The sequence below is a fragment of the Hibiscus syriacus genome, unplaced genomic scaffold (genome assembly GCF_006381635.1).
Source record: "Hibiscus syriacus cultivar Baekdansim isolate YM2019G1 unplaced genomic scaffold, ASM638163v2 tig00110114_pilon, whole genome shotgun sequence".
Lineage (NCBI taxonomy): Eukaryota > Viridiplantae > Streptophyta > Magnoliopsida > Malvales > Malvaceae > Hibiscus > Hibiscus syriacus.
The window spans coordinates 1140279-1167844 of record NW_024062594.1 but is presented as its reverse complement, the minus strand read 5'-3'; the positions used below and the strand labels follow the sequence as shown (position 1 = coordinate 1167844).

General features: G+C 36.5%; 2 protein-coding genes and 1 pseudogene across 3 annotated transcripts; 2 read left to right on the top strand and 1 right to left on the bottom strand.

Moving 5' to 3' along the window:
- Window positions 1-8780: 8780 nt before the first annotated feature.
- LOC120215249 (non-functional NADPH-dependent codeinone reductase 2-like) lies at window positions 8781-9956 on the top strand. Of its 2 annotated transcripts, none has more exons than XM_039212978.1 (3): window positions 8781-9099; window positions 9197-9392; window positions 9522-9956. In XM_039212978.1, the coding sequence occupies exons 1-3, from the start codon at window positions 8783-8785 to the stop codon at window positions 9924-9926; spliced, it is 918 nt and encodes a 305-aa protein (XP_039068909.1). In that variant the 5' UTR covers window positions 8781-8782; the 3' UTR covers window positions 9927-9956. The 2 variants fall into 2 exon arrangements, with proteins under 2 accessions (XP_039068909.1, XP_039068908.1); XM_039212977.1 differs by having other exon boundaries at window positions 9197-9440.
- Window positions 9957-19773: 9817 nt separating this feature from the next.
- On the top strand, window positions 19774-21937 carry LOC120215171 (annotated as a pseudogene).
- A 1922-nt stretch (window positions 21938-23859) lies between these two features.
- Window positions 23860-27319, bottom strand: LOC120215114 (protein WVD2-like 7). Its single transcript, XM_039212880.1, has 7 exons — window positions 26688-27319; window positions 26513-26590; window positions 25694-25758; window positions 25262-25373; window positions 25096-25167; window positions 24787-24897; window positions 23860-24278 (listed from the first exon to the last, which is right to left on the bottom strand). The coding sequence occupies exons 1-7, from the start codon at window positions 27297-27299 to the stop codon at window positions 24249-24251; spliced, it is 1080 nt and encodes a 359-aa protein (XP_039068811.1). The 5' UTR covers window positions 27300-27319; the 3' UTR covers window positions 23860-24248.
- Window positions 27320-27566: the final 247 nt, after the last annotated feature.

Genomic DNA, 27566 nt, shown 5'->3' with positions numbered 1-27566 from the left:
GTCGATCTCTTCTTCTCTTCACCCTTAGACGGTATACGATCGTGACTTTTTGGTCGGCCAGGTAGCCTTCTGTCCATGGCTGGTGGCAAAACTGTTTGTAAGTCATCTGGTATGTCCCACTCAGAAGGATGTGGAATAGGGTAGACAATCTCGGCATAAGTCTGTCGATATACTTCTGTAGTGTAGCAATCCATAGCGTATGTGCTTGAATCATCTTGGTTTAGATGAAGAGCAACTTTTATAACATGGCCACACGGATAACCAGATGTTTGCCATTTCATACAACTACACGTCCTTGCATTTAGATCGACAAGCCCATTTAAGTTATTATCCAGTACTTCAAACAAAGTGTTTGAACATGGTTCAACTCTCCATGACGTTGACTTCACAACACGTTTCGTTATCTTTTTTCAATCCATGGTGTAACACGATGTTCCAATGTTCCTGTAAATTTAAATAAATAATACTTGGTAAAATATATGATAAGTTACGAATTCAAAGAAATAATACCTGCATGATTTCTTTTCTTGTAGTACCACTGTTGAATAGAGGCTCGAAAAAACTCCATTAACATAGTAATGGGTAATTTCCGGGAATGACGACTTAGAGCGTTGATTGATTCTGCACTATTAGACGTCATGAAACCATATCTTGCTCCAAGTTGATGTACTCTTGACCATCTTTCAAACCCGAAATCTTCTAGTGTTTGAGCACACTGAGGCAAAACACGTCTTAAACAGTTTATATGCTTATTGAAATCCACTTCCCGATAAGCCTTTACAGCCTTCCAGTATGTCCATTTGTGCTTTTTTATACCAGCAGACCTTGATTTTAGATTTCTATACAAATGAACACCACAAAGTCCATGAAAAGCATCTGGGAAACACCTTCTAACAGCGTTGTCAATTGAGTTTGCCCTATCGGATATGATTGTCAGATTGCTAATATGACCTATGCAATCCCTAAGATGCCCCATAAACCATGTCCATGAATCAAAGGTTTCAGATTTGCCAACCCCGTAAGCTATTGGCAATATCCCATTGTTAGCATCCATGGCTACTGCTAATAAGTTTACTCCAAGGTATCGACCTTTCAAATGTGCTCCGTCAACTATAATAACTGGGCGCATGCAAGTAATAAATGAACAAATCTACAAAATAATATACACAAGAAATATAATCATTTAAATGTGAAATGCATGTAACTAACAGAAATGAGTCAACAGAATTATATTGATTTACTAACCGCAGCACCAATGGCGATAAACAGCAACTCAAAGCGTCCATCTCTATCTGTTTTGATATGAGTTACCGACCCAGGATTTTTCAGCTTTAAATTGTGACAATAAGCCGGCAGTTGGGCAAACGATGCTTCTAGCGACCCCCTCAACAATTCCAAGGCATAACATTTGGCTCTCCAAGCTTGAGAATATGATATACTAATCTTGAACCGAGCATTCATGTCAGTCATAATTTCATGTCCCCGATATACCCTGCCATTCAAAAACATTAACTCAGCCAGAAAACCACCCAACACCTTTTTGTTTGCCTGTCTATTGTTAGGAAAAACTTGGGTTCTTGAACATGTATGTTTATCAATAAAAGTCCTAACTTGAAACATTTCGCAATCTTTTATCCTCTTTGCAATCATACGCCACGTACAGTTTTTGTCAATCATACACCTTGTTTCGAAACGATCTTTGCTTGATTTGTTAACTTTTAGTTGATAGCCATCTTCCACACATTTCGTATACAAAGCTATCTTCAAGTCTTCCTTTGTATCAAAACAATCATCTTTCTTGATACGAATAACTTTTGTGTAACAATCAACTGCTTTCTTTGCCAACTCTTCTTCCGGTAGCTGAAGTAATTCTGGCATATTCCAGTTATACTCCCGTGGCATTTTCTTTTCTTTGGGGACTTTTTCTTCTTCTTTTTCTTCTTCAGGATTATATGAATTACAGAATGGATGTTCAACATGTTCATTCACAGTCGTAACTTCCTCCTCATTATCATCAACAACATCTTCCTCGGCAACGGATGTTTCATCATCAAAATTCGGGTATTGACCAATATCAAAATCATTACACGCAGGGTCTGTTTCTTCTTCTGAAACATCATCAAAATCCGAGTATTGACCAATATCAAAGTCCAGGTATTGACCAAGATCAAATTTCGAATACTGACTAGTACTCACAATTTTTTCTCTTGGCTCATCATCGTCTAATTGGTCAATACGAAAACCGGAATTTGGTGCTGAAAGTTGATTTGGATTTGGATTAGAGAAAGGTTGTGGGTTTTGAGACCCACTTAGTTGATTACTACCCGCTACTGACCCAACAATACTACTTCTAGGTTCAACAACATACAATGTAACATCATCACTTGAAATATTAATGTAAGCAATGAATCGTTCAACATCTTCATTGTCGGTTAACAAATAAACTTTACCATTTCTCTGATAAGATAGCCTAAATCCACTTAGGGGCTCTAAATTCAATTTCTTTGAAACACGTAACATTAGAGTTTCATAAGTTAACTTCTTTAATGACAGTTTTAGTTGAAGATTCATGGGTAAAGGTATATATTGTAAAACACCATGAACATTCTCCCATGTCCCTCCAAAACACAAATCTATCCAAACATGATCAACATTAGATGATTTCATGGTTGTAAATTAATTTACTAAACAAACGAGATGTGAAACTAAGACTTGTTGTCGGATGGGGAAGGATGTCGTTGGATATAGGAACAGATGTCGCCAGAGAGAGTGATAGATGGAGATGGAATGAGTTGCGATTTAGGGATTTAGGTTATGAGTTGTTGCTGCTGCGTAGATATATACACAAAAAATTTGGCTTGCGAAACTAAAACCTATTGTGAACTTTGAAACTCGCATTGCGATTCTGTATTATCTCGTTACGAAAGTCAGAATCGCGTTGCGAAAGTCAGAATCGCGTTGCGAAAGGCAATCATTTGACCATTGCAATGCGAAATGCAAATCGCAACGACAGAATCGCAATGCGAAATGAAAAAGAAGTATATATGTTAACAAAACTTGCATTATGTGTATTTTATGTGTGCACTTTTAACATTTTCAGTTAGGCATGTATTAGTAACTTGAGTTTGAACATTGCTATGATCTGTTCAGTTGTTATCACTTATTAGACATTCATTTGACTATCGCAACGCGAAAATGGCTTCGCAACGCGAAAATAGCTATCGCAACGCGAAATGGCTATCGCAACGACAAAATCGCAATGCGAAATGAAAATCGCATTGCGATTTTCTCGTTGCGATTTTCATTTCGCATTGCGATTTTCATTTCGCATTGCGATTCTCTCGTTGCGATAGTCAGTTTTGTGTTGCGATAGTCTGTTTTGCCTTCAACATAATACAGATTGAAAATCAACAAATCAACTATTACATTTCAACACAAATAAGAATTATGTACACATCAATTAAACAAATCAACATTTACAAATCATCTTTTACAAATCAATTAAACAATCAAAAAATAATAATAATTCTTATTTCTTCATCAATTATTGAATCAATGAATCAACAACTTTGTGACCCCGTACATCCATTTCACGCAGCTCACTTAAGAATTAACCTGCAGAAACCAAACATTTGCTCAAACAAGACTTCCTACACATCTAAAACCTACAAACAGCAAATTATTGAATTCTAGGTACTTAACCAAACATTTTCAAACCAAAAGGAGTATATATGTTAACAAAACTTGCATTTGACTTACCAATTAACAATGGACACTTTCATAACGCGGATGCAGGTAGGCAGCGTCTCGAATATATTGCTCTAGCCATATAATGCCGAAACCACAAGCCTACTACAGCTCTATCTCTATCGGTGGGAGGTAAAAACTTTGTGCTTCCCGTCGTCAAACGCGCCAAGCAAAGGCATACGAGAGGACCACAATCCCCTCTGGCTCCCGGTGATTGCTGTGGCACGGTCTCGTCTCTGACAACTGTGACATTGAACTTCTTTGGCTTCTTGTGTCCAGAATGAGTCCAATAATTAATCCCATCCAAGAATTTAGCCAAATGAGAGTTCCATCCCATGAAAATATCTCTCATATCAGACGGTGATATGTAATTGATCATGCTGTCATACACTATTATCTTCAGGGATGGGAGCTGAAGTTGGACGAGAAGCCAGTGACCACGTTCCAAAACAGGGATAAACACCTGCAATCATAAGTAATAATTCATTTATTTGTGCACTTATTTATGAACACCTTTAAAAAATTTAAAAAATAAACACTAACCTTATCGACCTCCCACCATGCAGGATAAAGTTTAGCTTGTCCATTGCCCAACGAAAATGATTCATCTCGTTGATTCTTCAAGTGAACTGCGTGAAAAGTCGCCGGCATTATTGTATATAACGAATTTTTTTTATTTTTCCTAAGCTTCCTTATTATTAGTAGACGTGACACCCACGCATCGATATGTTGTTTTACAAAAAAATACATATATTAGTGAATTACATTAATTTTTAAACAAATTAATCAAAATCATATATAAGACTTACCTCCCCATCCAAATAGCCACTATCTTCAACCCCTAATAGTACACCCCACCAAGACCGATCAAGCAACAAAAACATTTCATCGTTGAGTTTGCTGATGTCAGTGTAACACCCTTGGCTCCGCTCATGTAGATAAAAATCAACTGCGGTCTTAGCCCAAAGGGTATTATCCACAATTGTTTCCGGTAGTTGTCTCCTCTCCACTTCAGATACCGGAAGGGTACTAGCCGGTAACTCATACGAGAGACAACTCTCAACCATCATGTCCGGAACCGGTGGGGGTTTCTCAATACTTCGATATATTACCCCATGTGAATCGGGCTCTGGAATGGTGGGAGGAACCTCTTCAACGATGATAGTGGCCTCTTGAACGGTGGGGGGAATCTTGAGGGAGGATAGGGGCCTATTGAACGATTGGAGGGGACTCTTGAGGGATGACCGGTGAGTCGGGCTTCTTCTTGCGGAGTCTTCGCACCATTGGGGTAAACGGAGACGTAATAGCACGTCCACGCCGTCTGATACGTGAACTCCGTCGTGCAAGGAAAACCCGACGTAAAGCATCCACCTTATCGGGCCGCTAAAAAAAATTAATACATAAATCAGTAAATAAACAGACATGATATTAAACAAAGACAAATATGTTTCAAACTAGCATTGTATTCACCCAAGTCATTATTCTATCATAGTTCACAAAATGCTCAGATAACATTCCAGAAGTAAGCACTTATATAAACATTTAAAAGGACAACATATATAAACATTCCAGAAGAAGAATAGTTTACTTTTGCAACACGAAACTTAAAATCGCAACGCGAAAATGACTATCGCAACGCAGAAATGGCTATCGCAATGCGAAATTAAAATCACAACGACAAAATCGCAATGCGAAATGAAATCGCAACGACAAAATCGCAACGCGAAACACAAATCGCATTGCGATTTTCATTTCGCGTTGCGATTTCATTTCGCATTGCGATTTTGTCGTTGCGATTTTCATTTCGCATTGCGATAGCCATTTCCGCGTTGCGATAGTCATTTTCGTGTTGCGAAAGTAAACTATTCTTCTTATGCAAATTGAAACTTGAATGGATTGCATTACTTCAACCAAAAGACAAAAACAAAACCAAAAATAAATACTAACAAAAACATTTTAGCAATATTAGCAACAACCGAATGAATTACAAGTATGAAAAATCTTAAACTTCCCTCGTTGCGTAGAGTATGAACCTCATTCTGCAATGATACTACCATCTCACGTAGAGCGACTACCTCACCGCGTAATGTAGACACCTCAACACGCCATGCACCATCGTCTTTGCGTAAAGTACCGACCTCCTCACGCAAGGCATTGACCTCATCACGTAACTCCCCTAACTCATCCCGTTGAGGTGGAGGTGGAGAACAGGGAGATAAACGTCGTGGCATCTTTGCCGGTTGCCTATCTTGCGGTGATGGTGGAGAAGAGGCTCGATGATGTGACAGAATAGGTGATGGCTGTCGTTGTGGAGGTGTATAGCCGGGTCGATCAGATGATGGCTCTGGGTGAGGTGATAGCTCTGGGCGAGGTGATGGCTCCCGAAGTGGAGGCTGCTCATCAACCGTTCCATCAAAAAAACGCTTACTAGCTTGCCACCAATCAGTGGCAAGCTCAGCTTCCGTGGGTGTCAGCCTCTGTAGAGGAGTGTTGGCCTCCTAACAATATAAAAGCTCAAACAAAGTTAAACGTGTACTAGTAATAACTTGTTTATAAACATATGGTAGTATTTATGTTAACTTACATTATTTATTGTCGTATACCGTAGTAAATCTTCCCATTGCAAGGTCTGTTTCCTCTTCCAGGAAATAGCCCTGGGAATATTATTTGAAGTTTTTATTGCATATGTCTTCATGGCGGGAAAGGCCTCAAATATCCAAATCTACAAACATTATAATAACAAACATTAGTAATTGTTAAATAATTACTTATAATTTTGGAAACATTATATAAAAATTCTTACCTTAAAGGCCCAAATAAAGCCTGTCAAAGTGTATTTGGAACCATCGCCATGCAAACTTTTTCGATCATCCAAGGCAGACGATAACTTATTCCATGTAGCTTTCCATAAATACGAGCCCCACGGAAACAGGTTCCACGCATTTAGGTCTTCTACCAATTTGATTAGATCATTTGGAATAGGTTGTCTGGCCTCTCTGCCTAAAAAGTCGGCATGCAAAAGAATTAGAAGGCATACTCGGACAACGTCGACGTCATCCATCCGAGTAAAACCATCTTTCTTATTCAATAATATCGTCAGGTCTTCCACGTGTAGATTCGGCCTCTCCAGCTCAAGAAAAACCCGGGGATAACCATGATGGGCGGGTAATGTGTCTAGTGTACCGACCTACATCATCGTGTCCGAAGCGTAGACCGGTGATTAAGCAAAACTCCTCCCGCCCAAAACACGTATACGCCGGTGGAAAATCAAACCATATCTCTTCATCACGACGTTGTATAGTATCTGGTAGATCCCTAGTCATGGTTTGAAGAAATAGGTGTGTCAACATCGCATCTCCATCGGGATGTTGTACTTTCAGCCATGGCCCGAAGCAAGTATCCTCAAACATTTTTCTTTGTGCAGGTGAAAGCTTCGACGCAATTGTTTTGGCCAGGCTGACTTTATTTCTTAAGGTTAATTGAGCCGAATAAAAGTTCTACAAACACAATAAACATACTAAGTTAGATATACCAAAAACTACACTGTGAAGATATACCAAAAACAATAATAAACATAAAGAGTAGTAGTTTATTCTTCAAACTTAAATTTGCAACACTGTGAATTTCTTATTTGTCTTTGTTTTTTTGTTGAAGTAATGCAATTCATTCAAGTTTCAATTTGCAGAAGAAGAATAGTTTCTGAAAATGAAAATCGCAACACGAAAATGACTATCGCAACGCGAATTTGACTATCGCAACGCAAATTTGACTATCGCAACGAGAGAATCGCAACGCGAAACTAAAATCGCGTTGCGATTTTCATTTCGCGTTGCGATTCTCGGTTGATTTAATAAGCAATCTAAGTGAAATGGTTAATCTATTATTGAAATTACCAGTAAACTTATCATCAATTTCAATATGAAAAACCTAATAATAATGCAAAAATTTCAAAAAGGAAATAATTAAAAAAACTAACCCTCGTTGGTTGATTTTCCATTTCTGATTGTGAGGGTGACTCTGAGAGATGGAGATAGACGGATTTCGCCGGAGATGGGGACGGATTTCGCCGGAGATGGGTGAGAGAGTGAGAGATGGAGATGGGACTGAGTTGTGATTTTAGGTTTTAGGTTATGAGTTGCGATTACGGGATATACTGTGGACGGTTAAGTGTTCCAATATATTAATATTCGTGTTTGGAATTTAAAAATAAAATACTTGGCCAGGATACTAATGGCGCTTTGAAAATCGCATTGCGATTATGTATTATCGCGTTGCGAAAGTCAGAATCGCGTTGCGAAAGTCAATATCTCGTTGCGATTTTGTATTATCGCATTGCGATAGTAAGTATCGCATTGCGATAGTCAGTATCGCATTGCGATTTTCCCAATTCGTGTTGCGATTTACTTATTCGCATTGCGAATTGGGAAAATCGCAACGACACTGTAGACCATCGCAACGCGATTTCCAAATCGCAACGCGAAATGCAACGCGAATTTGCGATAATGGAGATCGCGTTGCGAATTAGCGATCGCATTGCGATTTTGTTGGTCATTTTGGCAAATCCGGAAAAAGTTGGTTAAAATTGTATATTATAAAGCATTTTTGGTCACTGAGGCGATTTTCTCTTTTTTTATTCTTGTGGTACATGTTTTCTCTGCTCTTGTAACACGATTATTATGGCTTTTAATATGTTTTTTCATATATTTACGGTCGTTTTTTACTTGTTAATTCATCACTAATCTAAAATATTCACATTGAGAACTTATCAAGTGGTCTCAACTTCATTGATGGAGAGAGTGTTGTTTGTTTTTAAAATTTAAATTTAAATAATTACATTTACATATAAATAGATCATATTTTATAATCATTTTTAAAATAAATTAAAGACTCCAATTAAATCACAATTTCCTATTTAAACTAAACCATTCTTTCACAAGTTGATACACCATTTTTCCTTTGTATTTACCCCCTCTCCCTCATCTTGAAGCAACAGAAAATTCTCTTCTCTTTCTTTTTCTGAGTTCTTAAAAAGAATATGGAAAGTATTCCAGATTGTGTTTTGAGGTGGAGCGGTCAAAGAATGCCGGTTCTGGGATTTGGCACGGCATCGGTAATAGTTGAAGAATCGTACTTAGTTACAAAACAAGCTGTTCTGGAGGCAATCAAACTCGGTTATAGGCACTTTGATACAGCTTCTGTCTATGGGTCAGAGCCGGCGTTGGGTGAAGCAATCATCGAAGCGGTCTCGCTTGGCTTAATCAAATCCCGAAATGAGCTCTTCATCACTTCCAAGTTGTGGTGCGCCGATGGATATGGAGATCTTGTTCTTCCTGCTCTCAACAGAAGCTTACAGTAAAATACTACTTTCCCATTTATTTTATTATTTTTTTGTTTCTTTTTTGTCGTATCGCTATACATACTGTATCTTTTTCCATCTTTTGAACTGCAGGAACCTGAAGTTGGACTACCTGGATCTTTATCTTATTCACTGGCCTATAAGCTTTAAGAAAAGGAGCGATGGAGATAAGGAATATGTATTTTTACCCATGGCCATGGATTTCAGCTCCGTGTGGGCCGCCATGGAAGATTGCCAGAGACTTGGCTTAACCAAATCGATAGGTCTTAGCAATTTTACCTGCAAAAAGGTGGCCGATATTTTGTCAATCGCAAAGATCCCTCCAGTTGTTAATCAAGTAACTCTCTCTTTCTCTCTCACACTCTCACTTAGCCTAATTGAGACCGTAAGTGAATTGCAATTTCAATGTTTTATGAAGGTGGAAATGAACCCATTGTGGCAACAAAAGAAACTGAAAGAGTTCTGTCATGGAAATGGTATCCTTTTGTCAGCTTACTCTCCGTTGGGAGCAGTAGGAACCATTTGGGGCAGCAATAGAGTCATGGAATGCGAGGTTCTCAAGGATATCGCCAAGGTAAAAGGGAAGACTGTAGCTCAGGTATGCCTAAGATGGGTGTACGAACAAGGGGTGAGTGTAATGGTGAAGAGTTTTAACGCCGAGAGAATGAAGCAAAACGTTGGGATATTCGATTGGTCATTGAGCGGGGATGAGGTGAAAATGATCAATCAAATCCCACAAAGCCGAGGCTGGCGTGCTGAAAGTTTCGTTTCCAAAGACGGTCCTTTCAAGACCCTCCAGGAACTTTGGGATGGAGAAGTTTGATTTTCAGTCATCTTTTCATTGAATGATTATTTAGTTGTCATATCAACCTACATTCCTGTACAATTGGCATAATCATGTTCAATCTAATATCCTGGATATAGTTATGGTTTAATATTTAAATTTGTGAATAATTTTAATAGTAAATAACGTATTTAGTCACTTATTTATTCTCACAGTTTCATTTCTAATTCAACTAATTATTTTAAATTATACATAACATTATGTTTTGATTCTCTTTTGAATATCATAATACGATGTCACGTCATCATTGGGAAAAAATTAAAAAAAATACAATGTTAGTAATTCTATTTTTATTAATAATATTTTATTAAAATAAAACTAAAACCTAACCTTATACATAATTTAAAAAAAGTTATAAAACGAAACCATGGTGACATAATTTACCCTAATTTAAATATCTTAAGAACGATGGATGTGGACCTAGGCGCTGACCCGATTATGATCCAGGCTAGCCCAAACGAAATGCAATGCCCACATGTGGGTTTTAGATTTAATACTGGTAAAAATAGTGTAAAAAATAAGAAGATAAATAGATTTTAGATTTGTAATTATAATATATTTGTAAGATAATTACTCGATACACTAACAGTGAGGTTTCCTTAGAAAGAACCTTGATCCACTGTCATTTGTTCTTAACTTTTTATTTAAATATTATTTAAAGATATGATGATAAATTAAGATTGTTGGTAATTAGAAAAAACACCAAAATAATAATTTTATTTATAATTATACTTATGTAGAATAATTATGTCCACATTCCATTCATTTGGCTTATTTGTGCAGGCACAAATAGGGTGGGAAGGATTGGGTCCATCGGGGTTAGTTGTGTGCGAGATAAAATGTATCCCAACTTAATTAGGAAATTATTAAAATATCATTTTTTGTATTTTTGTGGGCTGCGCATTAAGTGTCGATCTAAAAATATTTTTAAATGTTTCCAACTTTAAATAATAAATTTTTTATAAAGTATCAATATAAATAAAATTTTAGAGTTAATACAATTAATAAAATAAATAAATAAATAAAATTAGGATAGATACATACTTTGAATAAAACATATATCTGCCACTGTGCGCATAGTTTAGCTCAATTTACTTTATCTATTCCTACGCTTTTATATTATGCTTATGTATAGTACATGAGATATTGATTGAATTTACCCATTCTCAAATTTTGATAGTGTCTTCTTTGGTTTCGTATTAAAGGCGATAAATGTTGAAAAGAAAAAAAAAAGAAAACAACTTTCGGTGGGTGGGCTGGTAAAACTTTCGGTGTAGCATTTGTGGAAATTTAGAAAATGATAAAATCACAATTTAGTCATTGTACGTTAGGGTATTTATAAGATTAGTCCTTAAGCTTCAACTATAAATACCCTAGCTCATTTAGCTTCAAATCCATCCCAAATCATTCTAACTTTCTCCCAATACTAGAGAATTTAGAGAGTTTCTTGAGAGTTGTTTTCTCCTTTTTATCAAGAGAGAATTATCATTGTTTTCTCGTTGGTAGATCGAGAGAAGTTGTAATTCCTATTTTCTCATAGTGAAATTCTTCTACCATTACCCGTGGTTTTTACCCTATATTATTTAGGGGTTTTCCACGTAAAATTTGTGTCTTCTTTATCTTTTTTTTTATTTTCTCAAATTATCAGTTGCGATTTTGCTCTATCCGATAGCTGTCTTCCGCAACAATTAGTATCCGAGCCAGATTTAAGTATGTAATATCTACTTATTGTCTTTGTGGTTGCCACAAAAAGGTGGATCCTCCAACATAAGAAAGTAAGAATGTATCACTCATTCTTTGAAGGTTCCAGAGAAATATTCACGATAGTGAAATAGTGAGAGCTATCCATAATAGAAGCTATGGCAACAAAATTTGATATTGAAAAATTCAATGGGAGAAATTTTTCATTGTGGAAATTGAAGATGAAGGCTATCCTGAGAAAAGACGGTTGTCTAGCAGCTATCAGTGAAAGGCCGGTGGATTTCACAGATGAAAACAAATGGATCGAAATGGACGGGAATGCTATGGCACACTTTCATCTAGACAGCTAAGGAGATATGGGATCATCTCACCAAATTGTACGAGGCCACATCGTTGCACAATAAAATTTTCCTTAAGAGGAAATTGTACACTCTCCGTATGTCAGAATCTACTTCAGTGACGGAGAACTTAAACACACTGAACACTTTATTTTCCCAGCTTACATCCTTAAAATGTACAATAAGAGAACAAGAACGGGTTGAACTTCTACTTCAAAGTCTACCTGATTCGTATGATCAACTCATCATCAACTTGACAAACAGTAATGTCACCAGTTTAGTCTTTGATGACGTTGCAGCTGCTGTTCTACAAGAAGAAAATCGGCGCAAAAACAAGGAAGACAAACAAGTAAATCTGTAACAAGCAGAAACGTCGACAACGATGAGAGGGAGATCAACAGAACGTGGCCAAAGTAGCAGTCACAAACATGGTAGATCGAAGTCGAGAAACAAAAAGAATTAAAAGTGCTACAACTGTGGAAAGAATGATCACTTGAAGAAGGATTGTTGGAGTCTAAATAAAAACTCCAATCCACAAGTAATACCGCAAACACTTCAGATGATGGAGATGCTCTATGTTGTGAAGTGTCAACCACCGTGGAAGGCAGAAAATGATTTACAAATATATGGCTTATTGATTTGGGAGTGACATATCACATGACCTCAAGAAGAGAATGGTTTCATCATTATGAACCTGTCTCGGGATGATCTATGTATAGTTGCAATGATCATGCCTTAGAGATAATTGGTATGGGAACCATCAAATTGAAGATGTATGATGGAACAATTAAAGTTGTTCGAGATGTGCGGTACGTGAAAGGCCTGAAGAAAAATTTATTATCCTACGGATTGTTGGATAATAATGCAAGCAAGATTGAAACACGGAAAAGAATCATGAAGGTGTTCCGTGGAGCACTAGTGGTGATGAAAGGCGAAAAGATAGCAGCAAACTTGTACATGCTGAATGGAGAGACTTTGCTAGAAGCGGAAGCCTCTGTTGCCTCATGTAGTTCAGATTCTGCAATGCTATGGCATCAGAAACTTGGACAAATTCAGTACAAGGAATAAAAGTCCTTGTGGAGCAAAAGCTACTTCTAGGCTTAACAAAGGTATCACTTACTTTATGTGAGTATTGCATAACAAGTAAACAGAACCGGTTGAAATTCAACACATCAAATTCTAGAGGCAAAAGTGTTCTAGAATTGATTCACTCTGACGTATGGCAAGCACCAGTTACATCCCTAGGCGGAGCAAAATATTTTCTCTCATTTATTGATGACTACTCCAATAGATGTTTGGTGTACCCTATTAAGAAGAAGTCAGATGTGTTTTCAACTTTCAAAAACTTCAAAGCGCGGGTGGAACTTGATTCTAGAAATAAGATCAAGTGTTTCAGAACAGATAATGGAGGAAAATACACAAGTGAATAATTTGATGATTTTTACAAGAAAGAATGCATCAAAAGACAGTTCACAGTGGCGAACATTCCTCAACAAAATGGAGTGGCAGAGCGGATGAACAGAACCTTGTTAGAAAGAACAAGAGCAATGTTGAGGGATACAGGCCTAGAAAAATCATTCTGGGCAGAAGCAGTTAATATCGCCTGTTATTTGGTGAATCGAGCTCCATCAACTGTAATAGAGCTGAAGACACTAATGGAGATGTGGACTGGTAAACCAGCTGATTATTCAAACCTCCATGTATTTGGAAGTATTTTGTACGTGATGTACAACTCCCAAGAAATTTCAAAGTTGGATCCAAAATCTAAGAAATGCAAATTCTTGGGGTATGTTGATGGTGTAAAGGGGTATCGCTTGTGGGATCTCACTGTTCGCAAAGTGGTCATCAGCAGGGATGTTATCTTTATAGAAGATAAACTACAAAGAAAAGAAGACAATGATAGCGCTGAAAAATTAGAGACTACACAGATACATGTGGAAAAGGAGGTTGAACAAGGAGATTCTTCACAAGGAGATTCTTCTGAAGCAGAACCAGCACATGATGAACAAGAACCAGAGAGTTCTGAAGCTCCAATAATTCATCAATCAGATCATGTGAGAAGATGTCCCAATTGACACTCAGATTATGTTATAGAAAGAAATATTGCATACTGCCTTTTAACAGAGGACGGTGAGCCATCAACATACCAAGAGGCAATAAACAGCTCAGATGCTTCACTGTGGATGATGGCGATGCAATAAGAAATTGAAGCTCTTCTTAAAAATAATACATGGGACCTTGTGTCACTACCACAAAGAAGGAAGCCAATTGGTAACAAATGGGTCTTCAAAATCAAGTGAAATGGTGACGATCAAGTTGAGAGGTATCGTGCAAGACTGGTGGTCAAAGGATATGCTCAAAAAGAAGGTATTGATTTCAGTGAAATCTTTTCTCATGTGGTTCGACTAACAACAGTTCGAGTAGTCTTGGCAATGTGTGCTACATTGAATTTGCATCTAGAACAACTAGATGTTAAAACAGCTTTTCTTCATGGAAATCTTTAACAAGAAATTTATATACTCCAGCCTGAAGGTTTTGAAGAAGGCGAAAAGAAAAACTTGGTTTACAGTTTGAACAAATTTGTGTACGGTCTAAAGCAGGCGCCGAGGTGTTGGTATAAGAGATTTGATTCCTTCATTGTGTGCCTTGGATACAACAGACTTAATGCAGACCCTTGTGCTTATTTCAAGAGGTTTGGTGATAACGATTTTGTTATATTGTTGTTGTATGTGGGTGACATATTGGTTGCAGGACCCAACAAAGATCATATTGAAGAATTGAAGGCACAACTGGCTAGGGAATTTGAAAAGAAGGACTTGGGATCAGCAAACAAGATTCTAGGGATGCAAATTCACCGAGATAGAAGTAATAAGAAGATTTGGCTTTCACAAAAGAATTACTTGAAGAAAATCTTGTCATGATTCAACATGCAAGATTATAAGCCAATTTCTACTCCTCTTCCTATTAACTTCAAATTATCCTCCAGTATGAGTCCCAACAGTGAAGAAGAGAGGATGGAGATGTCTCGAGTACCGTATGCATCGGCAGTGAGAAGTTTAATGTTCGCTATGATATGCACAAGACCAGACATTGCACAAGCAGTGGGAGTGGTTAGTCGGTACATGGCGAATTCAGGCAAAGAGCATTGGAATACAATAAAGAGGATCCTAAGATACATCAAAGGGACCTCAAATGTTGCATTATATTACGGAGGATCAAACTTACTTATCAATGGGTATGTCGATTCTGACTATGCAAGAGATTTGGATAAAAGTAAATCTACTACAGGATATGTGTTCAAAGTTGCTGGTGGAGCTGTAAGCTGGGTTTAAAAATTGCAGTCAGTTGTGGCTACATCCACAACAGAGGCAGAATATGTAGCAGCTACACAAGCAGTAAAGAAGCAATTTGGTTGAAAATGCTATTGGAGGAGCTTGGGCACAATCAAGAGTATGTCTCTTTGTTTTGTAACAGTCAAAGCGCCTTGCATCTAGCAAGGAATCCAACATTTCATTCAAGAACAAAGCACATACGAGTTCAATACCATTTCATTCATGAAAAGGTGGAAGAAGTGACGGTAGATATGCAGAAGATTCATACCAAAGACAACATAGCATATTTCATGACGAAGGCAATCAATGCTGATAAATTTACTTGGTATCGATTCTCTTGTGGCCTGTCAGAGACGTAAGCAACATGATGATACAAGGTAGAAAGAATGGTGTGAAGATATTGTTCCAATCAAATCTTCAAGTGAGAGATTGTTGAAAAGAAGAAAAAAAACAAAACAACTTTTAGTGGGTGGGCTGGCAAAACTTTCGGTGCAGCATTTGTGGAAATTTGGAAAATGGTAAAATAACAATTTAGTCATTGTACGTTAGGGTATTTATAAGATTAGTCCTTAAGCTTCAACTATAAATACCCTAGCTCATTTAGCTTCAAATACATCCCAAATCATTCTAGCTTTCTCCTAATACTAGAGAATTTAGAGAGTTTCTTGAAAGTTGTTTTCTCCTTTTTATCAAGAGAAAATTATCATTGTTTTCTCCTTGGTAGATCGAGAGAAGTTGTAATTCATATTTTCTCATAGTGAAATTCTTCTACCTTTGCCCGTGGTTTTTACCCTATATTATTTAGGGGTTTTTCACGTAAAATTTGTGTCTTCTTTATCTTTATTTTTATTTTCTCAAATTATTAGTTACAATTTTGCTCTATCCGATAGCCGTCTTCCTCAACAATAAACGTTTCGTTAAACTCTTCTATTAGATTCATTTTGATCTAACAATTATTATTTAAAAATAATAATCTAAACTAATCAAAATAATAATAATCTAACAATCATTTCTCACGTATATATTTTACTCGTTCAAGTTTCTATTATTTACTGATTCAACTGTTTTGAAAGAGTAAACACTTTTTTATTTTTAATAATCTTTTATCGGCTGCATTATTTCTTAATATAAATATGTTTGAAGTGTATATATATATATATATATATTTAATAAATTTGGGATAAGTACATGTAGTATATGTTTAAAGATTTTTAACTGCTTGATAATAAAGGTTCATACCTCTGGCATATGCGATTCTGGAACCTAAGACCTCAAAAAATAACAACAAATTCCTTAACCACCAAAATCATTTGATTTGTGTGATTCGAATTACATTAAATATCCGAAAAACTATATTTATATTGTCGACACACTTTTGAAGTAGTGGCTAAATTTCTTCTTAAATTTATAATAATAATAAATAGACATGAGGATAGTAAAAATATATTTTATATGTATTAATAGTTTAAATTTCAAATAAAAAACACTAACAAAATAACCCTATTTTCTCAATTAATAATTCTCTAAATCTTTTAATTTAAAAATGTACATAATCCCATTTTGATTTCTTTCTTATCGTTTATTCTTTGAAACATTTATTTTTTATTATTTTATGACATTATTATTCATATGCATTTATGACACGATTTACTCTATCATTATGATAGTTTAACGTTTATTGTTTCATTCATCAACTTTTATGGCAAAGAACAAAAAATTAACTTAATTTCCAGCTTTAATGAACTTTCTTTTTAAGAAAGTAGTGTGCAATATTTTGTTTTCTTTTTAGGTAATCAAATAAAACATTAAATTAGCAAATCAATTCAACTTAAATTATATAAAATATTATCAAAAGATATTATCGTTTAATAACAACTAGGTTAATTGCATCATATATCTCTTAATTATGACCCTTATTTTAAATTGGTTTTTAAAGTTTTGAATATTTCAATTTCATCCTTAAACTAGGACTCTCATTCTAAATTAGTCCTTAAACTTTTGAATATTTCAGTAGACTCATTTTAAATTGGTCCCCAAACTTTTAAGTCTTCCAATTTCATCCACAAATTCATCCAAATATATAATTAGTGTCATTCATAATTTAACCTAAATTCTTTTTTAAAAGATATAATAATATAACATGGCTCAATGATTTTATTAACAATGAATGTGATTAGTACAAATGCATAGTTTGGGATGAAATCTAAATGTTCAAAAAGTTAGGGGACTAATTTAAAATGAAATTATAGTTTGAGGAGGAATTAAATATTTAAAATTTAAAGACTAATTTAAATATAATCATAATTTAAGGATAAATTAATTTTTAAATTTAAAATTAAAATCATAATTTGAGGGTGTAAACAAGGGTCGAGTCGAACTCGAGTAACACTAAACTCGATTCAAACTCAAAAACTTTATATATAAGTTCAACTCAACTTAAAAACTCACAAACCTAAAATTTTCAAACTCAACTCAAACTCGAAAGATAATATCAAAACTCGAACTCGAAAAGACTCAAACTCAAAAAATAATTCAATAGCTTAACTAAAGCCCAATTCAACTCGATTCAAACTTGATTCAAACTCGATTCAATCTCAAGTGCTCATCACGTGCTCCATAAATTAACCATTGAACTTGAGCTTTAATTTAGGATCACTTGTGGAGCATGCTTCTATCTTAAAGATGGGATATATGTTATGTGGGATATACTGCTAGAACTTCACCCTCTTCCCCGTGCTCTCACCCTCTTCAACACCCTGTTCATCGGAGACTGCTAACAAGCTTCATTGAAGCCTCCAACACAGCAACATCAACAATTCAACATCATCATCATCAAGATCAAGGGATACCACCATCAAGATCATCTGGAAAGACATACAGCACCTGTACTTGGCAAACATATTTCTTCTGAAACATATTTCACATGAACTTTTGCTTTTATCTGTTTTATTAGCAAACATTCAGTAATTCTTTATTTCTTGAGAAATTTCTGATCTAATGCAAGATATTTCCATCTGTTTTGAACTGTTAATATATCGTTTGTCATACTGTTTAACTTATCTTTAGGTCTTACTCGGCATTGGGGAGATAATTTCTTCCAGGTCCTGTCCTAAGGTATCAACCTATTGAACCATCAAAACATTTTTGATATAAAAACTGATTTGGCTCCTTCCACTATTAGGTACTTCTGTTGAATGGTTCTCATGATAGAGAGACAAGTGGCTTCTCTGCGTCTTCTTTTGTACGGCTATTACAGATGCTCTGAATCGTACATATGGAGATTCTCATAATTGTTTAAGAAACCTTGTGAGTGAATGAATTTAGTTACAGTTGATAATTATATCGAAAACATTTCCTTAATTAATGACCAAGTACAGGCATGGAGAAGACTCGAGTACGAGTACTCCCTTCAACCATAAAAGGAAAACAGAAGAAGGGTAATCTCATTACCGCAGTTCATTCTTTGTGCAGCCAAGTCAGTACATCAATACACTTTGGTGCCCAAAGGTGAAATCCCCATAGACATCCAAAGCTTGTCTTCCGAAGGAATCTTTGACGTGGTATGTTTGCCTACAACCATATCCTATTTTATCAAACCAATTTCTTACCATTTCTAATGGGACTGACTCAATGGTCATGCACTGAGTTAGTTCTATTAGTCAGTTTCTTATGAGGAGAACCAGTCCTAGAACTAGAAAAAACCCCTTCTATTTCCTGATTTCCCTGTGGAAGCTAGTCCACTATCTTCTACCTTTCTCCAAACCCCAATGTGGTGTCTCGTATCATATGTATTTATATTTGAAACTTTAGTACTAATGACTAAGGTACTCCTAACCAAACACTCGAACAATTCTGTCTTGGCATTTATTTTATCCACTAATTCTATAGTTTAAGACCTATAGTTATGCGTATTTTGTATTTAAGTTATGGTTTAATTCTAATTTTGTAAGTTAATTTACATTACGTGATTTAATCATCATCTAAAGTTAGTATATTTAGCTTAAATTAGTCCTCATTTAGATTATTTTAATTATCCCTGTTTAGGATTGTTTTCTTTAATTAGTTGTGTATATTTATTTGCATGTTGATGTTTATGTAAAGTATGCGATTGGTTTATTTAGACTCTAACAATTTTGCATAATTGTATGTTACCTTCATGTGCATAACTTAACCCCTATCACATAATCGGTTTAGATTTTAGAGTTTAATGTTTATATTTATAGTTTAAGGTTAGAGTTAAATTTACTATAAAATATTAATTAATCGATTTGGTACCTATTTATGAAATAAGTACAATTTAAGTTTATGATTTATGGTTTATAATTTAAGGTTTAAGATTTAAGATTTAGGTATTGTAATACATTAATTAGAATTTAACGTAGTTGTATTATAAATTTTTAATATTTTTAAAATTTTATAATTATCAATAGTATTTTTAATATATTTAATAATGTAATGGCGGTCGCTTTTCCGACATTGATTCCTCTCAACCTCTGCTCTCTTTTCCTTCTCTCTCTTGCCTTTCTCTTCTTCCCAGCCTTCACCTCAAAATATTGAAGTCTTCCACCCAACGCAAACGCCACCACCCAACCCCGCAGAAAGACCACAGGATTCGCAGCCGCCGTCGTCTTCGTCAACACTCATCGTCTTCAGGAACGACGACAACCGTACTATGCAAAGGCAGTAGCTGCGACCGCAGGTAGCATTATTGTTATCGCCGCAGTATTCTTCTTTTTCATCAGAAGATATGCTCTTGCTCCGCGCAAGAGGGAGAGTGGGGATAGTTCCCAGTCGAGAATGCCCCTAGATGAGTTCGGTAGAGTTAATGGCAATATAAAGGATTAATCGTGGATGAAAATGGCTTGGATGTTCTTTATTGGAGGCAGCTTCAAAACGTAGGTGCCATAAATGGGTTCCGGCTAGAAGTTTGCATGTTCCAAAGGATAAGAAGGCAGCGGCGCGATGGCGGTGGAATGGTTCGGAAAGGAAATCGAAGCATAAAGATTGAGCCAGCCAATGAATTTCCTTTGCTTCGTGGAAATCTTCAGCTTCCCAGAGATAAGTCCGGTAGGGGTAAAGTAGGGGAGTCTTCTGGAGACGTTGACGATAACCAGGTGAGATTGAAGCCATTGCACTGGGATAAGGTGGACAAGAAGAATGCTGATCATTCCATGGTGTGGGACAAAATCAATGGCGGATCTTTTACGTAAGTTTTTCATTTTTCAATTTCACCATTTCTCGAACTATTAAGCCGACTCTGTTCTTTTTCTGATCAAAAAATGCAATTGATTATTCGGGTGATGATGATCTTATGGAAGCTTTATTCGGATATGTGGCAAATAAGAAATCCCCTACTAATGAAAACAACACAAAGAGCACTAGCCCACCAGCACAGATCATGGTTCTCGATGCCGGAAAATCCCAGAACATTGCCGTTGTGCTTAAATGTCTTGCTCTATCTCGTAATGAACTGCTTGATGCCCTCAATGAAGGCCAAGGTCTCGAGGTTGATACTCTTGAAAAGCTCACGAGAATTGCCCCCACAGAAGAAGAACAGTCCCAAATCCTCGATTTCGACGGTGACCCGAGGAGACTTTCCGATGCCTAATCCTTTCTGTTCCACATTTTAAAAGCTCTTCCATCGGCCTTCACACGCCTTAATGCCATGCAGTTTAGATCAAACTATGACTTGGAAATTCTCCACATGAAGGAATCTTTACAAACTCTAGAGTTAGGGTACAAAGGAGCTTCGTTCTCAAAGACTGTTTATGAAACTCCTCGAAGCAATACTCAAGGCCGGCAATTGAATGAATGCCGGTACTGCCAGAGGCGATGCTCAAGCTTTTAACCTTACGTCGCTACTTAAGCTCTGCGACGTTAAAAGCACCGATGGAAAACTACTTTACTCCATTTCGTGGTCGAAAAGTAGTCCGGTCACAGGGAAAGAAATGCTTTATTAGCCGAAGTCATAGCCCGAGTCGCAGCAGCAATAGCATCACCGGCAATTTGACATCGAAAGTGGAAAGACAGACGGAATACATAACGCTCGGATTACCAGTGGTAGAAGGCCTCAGTGCCGAGTTTCACCAACGTGAAGAAAGCACCTCTATAGATTTCAACACTTTTTCAGATACATGCTCAGCTCTTGCTGCTGGTGTAGCAGAAACCAAGCACTTGTATTGCAGTGTATGGGCGATGGAAAAAGGGGATTCGTGCAAGAAATGAAAGGGTTTATCGACGATGCCGAAGCTGAAGTGATGGTTAAGTGAGGAGCAAAAGAGAGTGATGGAAATTGTAAGTAGAACTACAGAGTATTATCAAGCAGGGTCTTCGAAGGATCCTTTCCAAGTATTTGTCATCGTTAAGGACTTCCTCGGCATGGCCGACCAGGCGTGCCTAGAAACCAACTAAGGAGGAAGTCACCAACTACAAATAATGGACCACAATCACCAATTTCACAGGAATCAGGAACCAACATGAGGTTCCCCATGTTGCCATCAAATTTCATGTCAGACAAGTCGTGGAGCAGTTCTAGCCAATCGGATGAAGATTCATGACCGCAACAGACCTCCATGGTAAACATCAAGAATAGACACAAAATTATATGTTACATAGTGAAGAATAGACGAAAACATACCATCAATAAAAAATATAAAGAAAATTTTAAAATTTTCAGGGAAGTGATTGCCTCCACCACTCTCCTTTGGTCCATCCTAATATATAGCATACGCAATGTACATAAACAGCATACTAAAGACATTGATTCAGAACAAGTTTAGGACATTGTTTTAAATTTCTTCCATTTGTTTTGTAGTGAGTTTTGATTAAAAGTGGTAAAGAGTATTGAAGTCAGATTTTTCTGATTCAAACTTGTTCCATTAAGCACTGCATGGTAATTATCATGCATAAGCGAAACCGGCATCAGATAAACATGCAGGCTGCAGAATCATTATAAGCGAAATTCTAGTTTCATAAAGGCCGCAGGTTCGAAACCTACAATAGCATTAAAATTTTTGTATAAAATGGGTGCCTTTTTTTTCCTTTCCTTTTAATATTGTTTCGCTCAATGAATTCTTTAATTTGACTAAAATGATTATTCCATGAAAAGATAGGGAAATGTATATTATCACTTTCCCTTGCAGTCTTATCAAACAGGAGACCTTAACAGTTATTAGCCCAAAGCTTCAAGCAATAAACCATATTCATTAAATCCAAACCAAAGTGCTCTAATATAATAACAAAATGAATCAGATGACCAAGTGAAGGTTCAGGCAAGAATTAGATCACTGAGCAAGAAAACCAGAAGTTAGAACTAACTATGACTTTACTATGAAATTTCTATGGAATTATTTAGTTGATCCCACTTCAATTTGTTCAAATAGATCATTTCATGCTTCATTTTTTTTTTTTTGGGCGGGGGTTGGTGGAGTTTGATGCGTGACTGAGTAGTATTATATGATCATCTCATCATGACCGAGCTCTATATCTCATGTCTGTATTTCAGTGGAAGGATACCAAAGAAATACTTGCTCTGTGTCACTTATCAGCTCATTGATATTTGATGGTGACTTGTCACCTTGTTTATCTCTAGTCTCTTCTAGTTCGTGAGAAAAGGGTTGTTGAGTGTCAAAACTATGGTATCGTCATGATAGCAAGGTAACATAATATATATATGGTTGATGGGAATAAATTATTTTATATATTATTGAAGGTAACATAATATATATATGGTTGATGGGAATAAATTAATAAATAAATTTTATTGATTATTTACGATTTATTTTTTTATATGGGTGGAGGTGATTAATTGTGATTGATCGATGTTTAGATCATTTGTTTTCATAAGGAGATAAGGGGAAGATGAGTGAGAAATGGTTTCAGATCTTTTTTCTTGATGTTGATCGAGAGGTTTTATAAAAGTTTTTAGTGTCGGTATCAAACGTCGAGTCATAATGATTATTCGTAGGTTGATAGACATAATCAACTGCAATATATAGTTTTGGTATGTCATGTGTATTTATAATAGGTCGGGCCTTCCTAAAAGTTGTCAAACGTTTGAGATCCTACTTTTGAAGATGCATTTCCAAAGCTTGTAAAGTGTAGAAGTTCTGCTGAGGTATTATTATGCGGAGGAAATTCGGAAGAGCGTATATAAAAGAGAATTGGATTCTTGCCACTGGCATGAAGCTAGACATTAAATAGTTGCAACTTTCTTTAACAGAACTTGCAGGAATCTCAACAGTTGAACGAAAGTGTCCCATCTGTCATGCCTGAAACACAAACAGATTATATGTTTTTGTCTTTGACTCTGTCTTAAATGGACTTCTGCTCATAAAGAGAAGAATCCGTGACTTCAACTTCAGATTGTTTCAACATACTGTTTGGATGGTTGCATGTTGAGGTCCAAGGCAAAAATCTTATTCCTGGGTCGTTTATGGAAGTCAGAACCTGAAACAAGCTCGAGTTAATCTCAGCTGTTAACCGAGATTGTAAGTTTTACAGGCTGCACATTTCATAGTACTGGATCATATCACAAATGGGTTGTCACAGAAACTTGAAATTGATTCAATCTCAAATGTCAAGTAGGATTTGATACATCAATACACTCGGTGGTGTTCTTGTTGTCCACATTTAGATACACTACAATATACTTTTCTAGTACTATATGTACCAACTTGATGACAAGATGGACTCATTCAAAATAAACGGCATGTGACTCATCAACGACGATTTCTAATGTGACTCATAAACGGCATGGATCCTCAATTAAAACATGCTTTCAGATATACCCTTCCTTGCCTGGAAACGTAGTTAGCCTCCGAAGCTGATGTATCTCATGTTTCCGTCCTTTTCTCTTTTATATATAGAACATTCCTGATATTCCCTCCCTAGTTTCATGATGCCTGGTTTTTTGACCCGAGGAAGCTAGGTTACCGGTGGATGTCACTCTTGGAACCAATCTGTGAAATTACAGACAAGAAACATGTTAAGTTTCAGTACTTACTTATAGACCTGACTAAGCCAGGTTACCAGATACATGTCGCAGTCTGCACCACCGGACTGTCACCAATCCTAAAACAGTGGAGCAATAAAACGACAAGCATCACTCTCTACCAGAATTGACTATGATTTGTCCCTACTAGTTCCTCAACTTGAAAGTCAAGCATTATTGCAATCACAGCTTTGTTATTCTGATCAGGCCTGGCTGGTTTGCACCATATAGCTGCTGATTATCTTAAACGGACTTATGTAATAATTGGGGTTTGAACGACTCCATATTAGCTTAAAGTTACTGTCTAACTGTTTGATGGCAGTACACTTGTAGCAGTTCAACAGCTTTTCATCAGACAACAAAACCACTAAATCCGGGAAAAAAATAATTAAATAGCAAAATCATGAAAATTTCTGTTGGATCACAGCAATCAAACTACATGCAGTCGGAAGCAAGGAAACGGCAGAAGGAAATACCTTATCGAGAGGGCTTTTTGATGTTCTCTGTCCATGATAAAAACCTGGCAGGGGTGTAGCTTTAAAATTAAGGTTCTGCCTTAATTTTTTGATCTCTGCATCTCTGTTATCCTGTGTCAATTATATAGTGTTTAGCAATGGACATTGTCTAAATTAAGAAATCATTTTTCATTAAGTTTATCAAAGAATGATGACATTTTCTTTATCTTCGAAACCGACAACCAAACGGCCTGTCAGATTAATATCTCTATCTTATGTTTGATTCATTACAATTTACAAGACATCCTCAACAAAGAAAGTTAATGGTACCTTTGATTTTGACTGGAGATATCTTCTTGCTGCTTCCCTATCATTGGATTTTGTTTCCGGTTTCTTGGAGAACTGAAATAAAGGCTATGAAATGGTGAGATTCTAATTAAAGACGAATAATGTGCATGTTTTACGAAAGGAAAAGAAGGGAATCTTCATTGCTTACAGCCTTTTTTCTCGGCTCTTCATCACTTTTCAAGCCGGAATAAGATGGAGCAGCCTTAGCATTCTTTTTCTCCATGCTACTAACTACAAGAACTGTCACAAACCAGTTAATGCTGCTTATAACTATTAAAAGTAATATTTTAAGAATTATTCGCAGTTCCTCTGGAAGAATTCGAGAAACAGATGGTATGAATTTTAAATCCAGGCAAGTTCAGCGGACCTGCCAATTTAAGGCCATGAAGAACCTAAGTGTGCTTGAAGTATATATATTGAGTTTTCACATGCTCAATGATAGCTTTTTCATATTTTGACACTGTCATCAGTCATTACCCTAATACTATTAGTTTTAACAGAAGAACAAGATGTATGCAAAATCACCAATGCAAGCACGTATGCATTTATCGTTCTGAAATCTTTCAACTTAGAAGCTTACCCGCCATTCTCCTTTTGCGGAGTCGTAAAAGTGGGAACCCTTGATTCTCTACCCTTCACAGGCACCTGCAAGAAAAGTTGAAACAAAAGATCCATGAATGTGAGTTTAGCGTAAAAGAAATGTCAGGTAGATCTTAAGGATTAAAACTTTAAAAAGATAGCATTATACTGTTTTTGCTGCTGCAGATTGTTCCTGAGTGGAAGGTTTCAATTGATTATAATTACTCTGAAATGTCTTAAATGCTCGTTTGACAATGTCCTTATTGTTGGATATATGAACTGCAAAACTACACCGTTAGCACTGACTGAAATATAAAGTAATTAAGAAGAACAGATTCGTAAACCGTGTCGTGGTAAGAACCACTGCCTTAGAAACGAATTCGCCTCGATGTGTGTAATCGCTGCAGTAGGCGGACCGTCCCCCGAGGTTAACACGGTCGCTCCGAATTCCGTACACCCGAAACCGGAGTGGACTGCTGGTGGTATTGCACTTTTGATCGGAAAGCACTCAGAGAGAACTCACAGAGAGAACTTTAGAAAACACTTTGGTAAGTGAATTGTGAATGTTTTGGAGTGAGTTGAAGCTGAATATAGCTCTCTATTTATAGGCTAGAAATAGGGTTAAAGTCGTCCATAAAATTTCAGGATTAACCTCTTATTGTAACAGCTGAAATGACTAGATGAACCTGACTCAGAAATAGTCCAGGTTCATTGTATCATTATTCAGCTGTTATAACTCCCGAAATTATATCATGTAACCCCTGGAATTAAATCAAATAACTCCTGATATTAACAGCTTGTCTCCTCTGTACATCTTAACGATATCGGTGTACGGTAATCGCTGCAGTAGGCGGACTCTCGTCCTCGAATCATTCCTCTCCTTATTCACTGCTCTGATCTACACAATCAAACACAACAAATTCACTCGAGTCAAGTTTTCCCAATATATAAATCAATTTAAAAAAAAAACATCGTGATGATGATGATGAACTCACCTTATGAGATTTTGCAGATTGATCCAATTTAAAGTTTTTATCTTTGATCTCGGGAGTTCTTTCGACGACATTTTCCGATCTCTGCGATAACTCCATAACATCTGGAGACTCCTTTGAAGGAGTTTCCATTTCTTTTTTCACTAAAAAGGCTTCTTCAAGAGCAGTTTCTTCTGCTTTGTTAAACTCAGGATTTTCCACTGTTTTCTCTTCATTCTCTACCATGCTATTTATTCTCTGTTTCAATTCCTCAAACCATGAATCTTGACACTTTGTCGCAGTTTCAGGCTCCTGATCCAGCTCATCTCCTTCATTAACCTCACTTAACAAGTTAATTTCTTGCTTATCTCTTTCATGGCCGTTAGATTTACGAACAGGACCTCCTTCATCGTGCTTCTCTTGAGTCAGTAGCTCAGCTTTCCTAGCAGCAATCTTCTTGTAATGCTCTTCAAAGTAAGCCTTTTTCTGGGCAACTGATCCGGGAGTAGCACATTTCTCAACCTCTTCCAAGTACTTGTTTGGGGAGAAAGTCGACCATTTCTCCCAAGAAAGCGAATCATTCTCAAATCTACCAAACGACACCGACACTTCAAGAGCAGGATTTGAAGAACCCATTGCATTTATCTAATCACATCACACTTTAAAAACACAAAATTGAGAACATTTTCTGAAGAAAGAAACAGAATGAAAAAGGAATTTTAAGCAATTATGAAGCAAAATTAAATTCAAAAACAATAATGGAAGAAGGTGAATTAAAAAACAAAGGGGCCAACAACCAATTTCTTTTTTTTTTCCCAGATCAAAAGGACAAAGTGAAGTACCTTAAAATTCTTTACTTGAAACGATTAAATTCCCTACACCGCCATGAAAACTTCAAGCATA

Bases quoted from the DNA above. Each gene is read 5' to 3' on its own strand.
- LOC120215249 (XM_039212977.1), top strand. From the start codon at position 8,783: ATGGAAAGTATTCCAGATTGTGTTTTGAGGTGGAGCGGTCAAAGAATG. The intron at 9,100-9,196 runs GTAAAATACTAC...TTTGAACTGCAG, and splicing joins GCTCTCAACAGAAGCTTACA to GAACCTGAAGTTGGACTACC. The intron at 9,441-9,521 runs GTAACTCTCTCT...TGTTTTATGAAG, and splicing joins TCCCTCCAGTTGTTAATCAA to GTGGAAATGAACCCATTGTG.
- LOC120215114 (XM_039212880.1), bottom strand. From the start codon at position 27,299: ATGGGTTCTTCAAATCCTGCTCTTGAAGTGTCGGTGTCGTTTGGTAGA. The intron at 26,591-26,687 runs GTGAGTTCATCA...TTGATTGTGTAG, and splicing joins AATCTGCAAAATCTCATAAG to ATCAGAGCAGTGAATAAGGA. The intron at 24,279-24,786 runs GTATTTCCTTCT...GTAATTTCACAG, and splicing joins CAAAAAGCCCTCTCGATAAG to ATTGGTTCCAAGAGTGACAT.